Source organism: Sphaerodactylus townsendi, linkage group LG07, assembly GCF_021028975.2.
Source record: "Sphaerodactylus townsendi isolate TG3544 linkage group LG07, MPM_Stown_v2.3, whole genome shotgun sequence".
Classification (NCBI taxonomy): domain Eukaryota; kingdom Metazoa; phylum Chordata; class Lepidosauria; order Squamata; family Sphaerodactylidae; genus Sphaerodactylus; species Sphaerodactylus townsendi.
In genome coordinates, this window is record NC_059431.1 from 114,706,917 (window position 1) to 114,712,916 (window position 6,000).

The following is a 6,000-nucleotide window of genomic DNA, read 5'->3' on the forward strand; positions in this document are numbered from 1 at the left end:
AGAGCTGGATGTATATCCCCCCTTTCTCTCCTGTAAGGAGCCTCGAAGGGGCTTACAAACTCTTTTCCCTTCCCCCCCCCTCACAACAAACACCCTGTGAAGTGGGTGGGGCTGAAAGCTGTGACTAGCCCAAGGTCACCCAGGAATAAAAAGGGAGTGCTAATGACTGATTTTAGGTATTTATGGGGCTAAAGGATTACAAAGCATTTTGTATAAGTGAAAGGTTAAAGGTATCAACTACTAATGCTTACTCAATTTTTAAAAAAGTCATGACCTGTGTATTCTGGCAGTAGCCTTGATATCTAGCTCTTGAATATGCCTGTGCAGTAGGAATGGTCCATCGGATCCATGTTTTAATGAATTTGTGTCTTAATCTAAAGTGCAAATTATTTTGAGAATTGAATGTATTAGCCCTTCAGAATATAGTTAGAATAGAATAGAATAGAATCTTTATTGGCCAAGTGTGATTGGACACACAAGGAATTGTGTTAAAAGTTAACAAACAGTGGTGATGGTGACTCTTCACTAAACTGTAGTGACCACTCATGATTTCACAGTTGGCATGAAGTCCTGTTGGTTTCCTCTGTGGCTGGTTAGTGAAGGTAGAAAACGGGATCATTCTCCCTGTTGGGCTGTTTTTAAAACAGGTTTTAGAAATAGGGTCAAGTTCCTTGTTTCAGGAAAGTCTCCTTCTTTTCATTTCTAGAAACAAAATGAAGTATTTGAAAGTATTAAGTATTGGACAGGCAGTCAATGAGAGGAGAAGTCATTGTTTCTGTTGGCCGTAGACGATAGGACTTGCTATGATGAGTTTAAATGACGGACAGAAAGGTACCAGCTGGAAATGAGGAACTTTTTTTTTTACAGTAAGAGTTTTTTACAGTAACAGAGAAATTATTAATGCCCCGCCCCCTGAATGCCCGGCCACGCCCCCGTCGTGCCCCGCCCAGCCCCATTGGCGCGACGCCACCGTTTGAATCCCACCACCATGGGAACCTGTCACTAAAATTTTTGGATCCCACCACTGGTCCCGACCCCCAGGTTGAGACCCACTGTCCTAGACTTACCTATTTTTCCTGAAGCGAACTATGAAAACGAGAAAGAAGCAGTTGAGCAGGACTCCCCCCGTAAGAAGGACCCACACAATTCCCTGGAGAGCCACTGAGGAAACCGGAGGGTTCTTGCAACTGCTGTCGGATGATGCCTGAAGGAAGACAAACATGGCGGACAATAAGAACCTGTTGAGACAGCTTACGGGATGCCACCAAACTCATCCGAAGAAGCACTGAGGGAGCTTCCTTGTCCTCCCCACTAAAAGAGATAGCAGCTGAATTCTGTTTGTGGCAATGTTTGCTAAGAAAAGAGACCTGCTCTTCTTGTCTGGCTGGAAAAGTGCCATCTTCTTTACCTCAGGAACAAGCCATCTCTCGGGAAGATGACGTGACTTCTCCCCGTTGAGGTGGACTGTCAGCCTTCGCAATTGCAGCAAGCCTGCTTGTTTTCCATACAGGCTTGCACCCTCCTCTTCCTCTTCTTCACTTCTGGGTCTCTTATCACCTATGGCAGTGATGGCGAACCTATGGCACGGGTGCCAGAGGTGGCACTCGGAGCCCTCTCTGTGGGCATGTGCACACAGAGTTCGTCATGTGAGGGGCAGAAAATCCCCCCCACACACATCTAGGCCGGCCTGGGCCACTGAGCACAACGTGCATGCACCATGGTGAGCAGGGAGGACTCGGCTGGTGGGCCTGGTGCCTGTGCTCCAGGTGGCTGCTGCCCGGGGGGGGGGGGGGCACAGAGGAGGCAGAGATGCTAGAGAGGCACAGAGCGGTGCACGCGGGACTTGCTGGAGGCTAGACCAGGCTGGCCCCCGCTCGAGCGAATGGGGCGGAAGAAGAGGGAGCCAACCCGTTTTTTTCTAAACTAAAACCTCAGCATTCAGGTTAAATCGCTGGGTTGGCACTTTGCAATAAATAAGTGGGGTTTGGGTTGCAATTTGGGCACTCGGTCTCAAAAAGGTTCGCCATCATTGACCTATGGGACCCGTTTCTCCCCCCTTTTGGGAGGGTTTTAATAAGGGTTATTGTGGATGTTGTTTGTTACTGATCGCTGCATTTTAAATTGTTTTAATGTACTTAAGAGTTATTGTATATATGTGACTTATGTTGTTCACCGCCCAGAGCCCTTCGGGGGTAGGGCGGTATACAAAACCCAATAATGAAAAATAAATAAAAATAAATATATTTCTGGTGGATCTGAGCCAACAAACGGCAAATCTATCACCAAGAGCTGTCCGGCACCAGCCAGGATGACGGCGCTGAAGCCGCACGGACAGGATTCATAGCAAAACAGCTCAATATTCAGTGCCGTGCTTTGTCCTGAAACCGAAAACAAGCAGAGGGGACCAGGCATCTGGGCTTTTTCTCGCCTTCTTTTTTGAACCCTTCGCAAGATCGCTTCAAAGATGGAGTTTTGTGTCATAAATGTGCTTGTAAACGTGCCTTCTTACAAAACTGGACTGTATTTTATTACTCATTGCCCTACGCTAAAATGTGACATTTTGGTTTTTATACGTTTTGTGTTGTGGTTTTTTATCCATACTGTAAACTTCCTTGAGCTTTGCAAGGAGGAAAGGCGGATAATAAATGTTTCAAACATAAATAAACAAACCAAATATTAAGAAGAATCAAATTTTTAAATATCAAATATGATACATAAAACAAACGTAGAACTTCTTATAAAAGATAGGTATCTTCTCCAATCTGTCTAATATTCGGCATGGTAGGATACCTATTGCTGTGTTATTTTGCTTTTAACTTGCTAAACAGATCTATTTTTATTGCAATTTTATATTAGATTGTATTTTTACATTGATGTGTAGGGGTATTTACTGTCATTTGCTCCGGCTATTTCTTAAAAAAAAAACTGAAGTGATTTGAATCCCTCGAAGTCAGCCGTCAAGTTATGTGGACTATTTCCTTGCTACTGAGCTATTCTTGAGGCTGCAGAATGTGTCTGTGTAAATCTTGATCTATCTATGCCTATTAAAGGTTAATAAAGATAAAAAATTTAAGAAGAAGAAGAGGAAGAAGAGAAAAAGGAGCTGACAAACTCCTTTCCCTTCCTCTCCCCACAACAGACACCTTGTGGGGTAGGTGGGGCTGAGTGAGTTCTGGGAGAATTGTGACTAGCCCAAGGTCACCAAAGCAGGAATGTAGGGCTCATTCCGCACATGCAGAATAATGCACTTTCAAACTGCTTTCAGTGCTCTTTGAAGCTGTGCGGAATAGCAAAATCCACTTGCAAACAGTTTGTGAAAGTGGTTTGAAAACGCATTATTTTGCATGTGCGGAAGGGGCCTAGGAGTGGGGAAACAAATTTGGTTCACCAGGAAAGAGTCCACTGCTCATGTGGAGGAGTGGAGAATCAAACCTGGTTTTCCAGATTAGACTCCACCTGCTCTTAATCTCCCCTACAAAGAACAACATTCGCTGCAGAGTTTTCAATTCAGTACTTGCACGCCTGCTGTCATATTTACCCACAATTGTTATAGTGCAGAAATCCTGCGCTGTAGCGTTCTGCAGTGCTAGGCTCCCGCAGCTGCATTCACACGGATGTGAGTGGTCGAGTTTTGTCTCCAGAGCACAGCCACAGTTGCCTCTCAGCCACGTCATCTGGCTGGTCACGCTAGGGCAGAGGGCCCGTGGCCCCACGGTGCTGGATCTCAGGTATAGCCAGGGCCAGACAGATTTCCTCCCAAATAATTCCTCCTTCCTGAAACGACCGGGGCTGGAGGTGAGGTAGGATGAGAAAACAGAACAGTTAAAGAAGCATACGCAGGCATCAGCCTAAGGCTCATAATGCATGGAAGGTTTTCCTCGGGGGTCGTCCCTGCATAGTGGGGTTGTAGTGGGGTCTCCTCGCATTACTCTGTTTACACACAAGGGGGCACCCCACTGTCTGCTGCACAGCTTGCCTGATGAAGGCCGTTTCCGCACGGCCACGCTGGGGGGTGCGTCGGCGTATACAACGCCGACACACACCCCCGGGACCGTTTGCACAAACGGTCCCGGTAAAGGCAGGGAAGACGGCGCAGCGCTGCACTGTCGCACGAAAGACACACCTTCCCTGCGACCTTCCGGTGCATCGCCCAGGCCAGGGGACACGCCCCCCTGCCCTGTGCGACAGCTCTGGAGTCATAGGGCAGAGGGGGCGTGTCCCCAGGCCTGGGCGACGCACCGGAAGGTTGCAGGGAAGGTACGTCGATCGGGAAAGGGGGGATGGCGCCTTCCAGCCGCTGCCGTTCACACAGCAGCGGCAGGAAGCTGCTGTTTCCAGAAAACCTCGCTCGGGGAGTGAGGTTTGGAAACAGCGGCTTCACGCCGCTGGGGGGGAGCGAGGACGGCGCGCCTGCGATGCAGCTGCGCTCCCCATGTGAACAGCTCCCTAGGGACGGCGTTTTTGCCGTCCCTAGGGCACTGTAAATGGCCTGTGCGGAAAGGGCCTCAGTTTTCCTGGTTCTCTTTACTCTACTCATCAACTCATTCTTAAGTTCTTTTGACCCGTGCCCTTCCTGGCTGGTGAAAGCCAGCGGGGAGGTGCTTCGGAGCCACCTGTTGGATATTATCAACAGCTCTCTTGAGCAAGGAGCTTTCCCAGGTCGGCTTAAAGAGGCAGTGGTCCGCCCGCTCCTGAAAAGACCGCTGTTAGATCCTGAGGATCCGGCCAATTACCGCCCAGTTTCTAATCTACCATTCCTGGGCAAGGTAATTGAGCAAGCGGTGGCGGAGCAGCTCCAGCGATTTCTGGATGAAGCACACGTGTTGGATCCCTTCCAGTCCGGTTTCCGTGCTGGCCATGGGACCGAGACGGTGCTGGTTGCCGTTGTGGACGAACTCCGGCTTCACTTGGACAGAGGTGGGTCGGCGCTGCTGGTGTTGTTAGATCTCACCGCAGCGTTCAACGTGGTAGATCACGACCTTTTGGTCCACCGCCTCGCTGATATCGGGGTCTGCGGGTCAGCCTTGGATTGGCTGGCCTCATTTCTCCGAGACCGGGGACTGCAGGTGACATCGGAGGGTGAGAACTCCAGGCGCTACCCCATTGAATGTGGGGTGCCGCAGGGGGCGATCCTCTCCCTGATGCTTTTTAATATCTACATGCGCCCCCTGGCAAGTTTAGTCCGGAGTTTCGGGCTGCGGTGCTATCAGTACGCCGATGACACCCAGCTCGTGTTCACGATGGAGGGCAGCCCGTCTGCGACCCCTGGAGCTCTCCAGTGCTGTTTAGAAGCCGTAGCTGGGTAGTTGAGAGCAAGTCGGTTGAAGCTAAACCCTGCAAAGACGGAGGTCCTGTGGTTGGGACGAGGGGAGAGACCGGTGGACTTTTGCTTGCCGTAAGCTAAGCGAGTCTTACATCTAACCTCGACTGTTAAGAGCTTGGGCGTGGCTTTGGACCCGACATTATCAATGGAAGGCCAGGTCCCTCAAACTGCCCGAATCGCTTTTTACCATCTGCGACAGGCGAGACAATTAGCCCCGTATCTGTCCCGTTCTGACCTGGCCACAGTGATCCATGCAACGGTCACCTCTAGGCTGGATTATTGTAACGCGCTCTACGCTGGCCTGCCTCTGTCGGTGATCCGGAAATTGAAACTCGTTCAACATGCAGCAGCCAGACTACTTACAGGAACAGCTAGTTGGGACCAGATTACTCCGGTCCTATACCATCTACACTGGCTGCCCATCGAGTTCCGGGCCATCTTCAAAGTACTGGTCTTGACCTTTAAGGCCATTAGCGGCACTGGACCTACATATCTGAGGGATCGCATCTCCCCGTACTGCCCTACTAGGGCCCTCCGCTCTACGGAGGAGTGGTTGCTGGAAATCCCTGGCCCAAAAAAGATCCGGCTGGCATCAACAAGGGCCAGGGCTTTTACTGCCCTGGCCCCTACCTGGTGGAACAGGCTCCCTAAGGAGACCAGGGCCCTGCGGGACCTTC

The 6,000-nt window shown here is 50.1% G+C and overlaps 1 protein-coding gene across 1 annotated transcript in view; it reads right to left on the reverse strand.

The window, feature by feature from the left end:
- The window catches only part of GPR156 (G protein-coupled receptor 156), a 32,565-nt gene that overhangs the window by 21,834 nt on the left and 4,731 nt on the right, over positions 1 to 6,000 (reverse strand). The window contains exons 4-5 of the mRNA XM_048504448.1: positions 3,543 to 3,789; positions 1,068 to 1,204 (exon numbers count right to left, since the gene is read on the reverse strand). Of these exons, the coding sequence (XP_048360405.1) occupies positions 1,068 to 1,204; positions 3,543 to 3,789 (384 nt within the window). The remainder of the gene's footprint in view (positions 1 to 1,067; positions 1,205 to 3,542; positions 3,790 to 6,000) is intronic.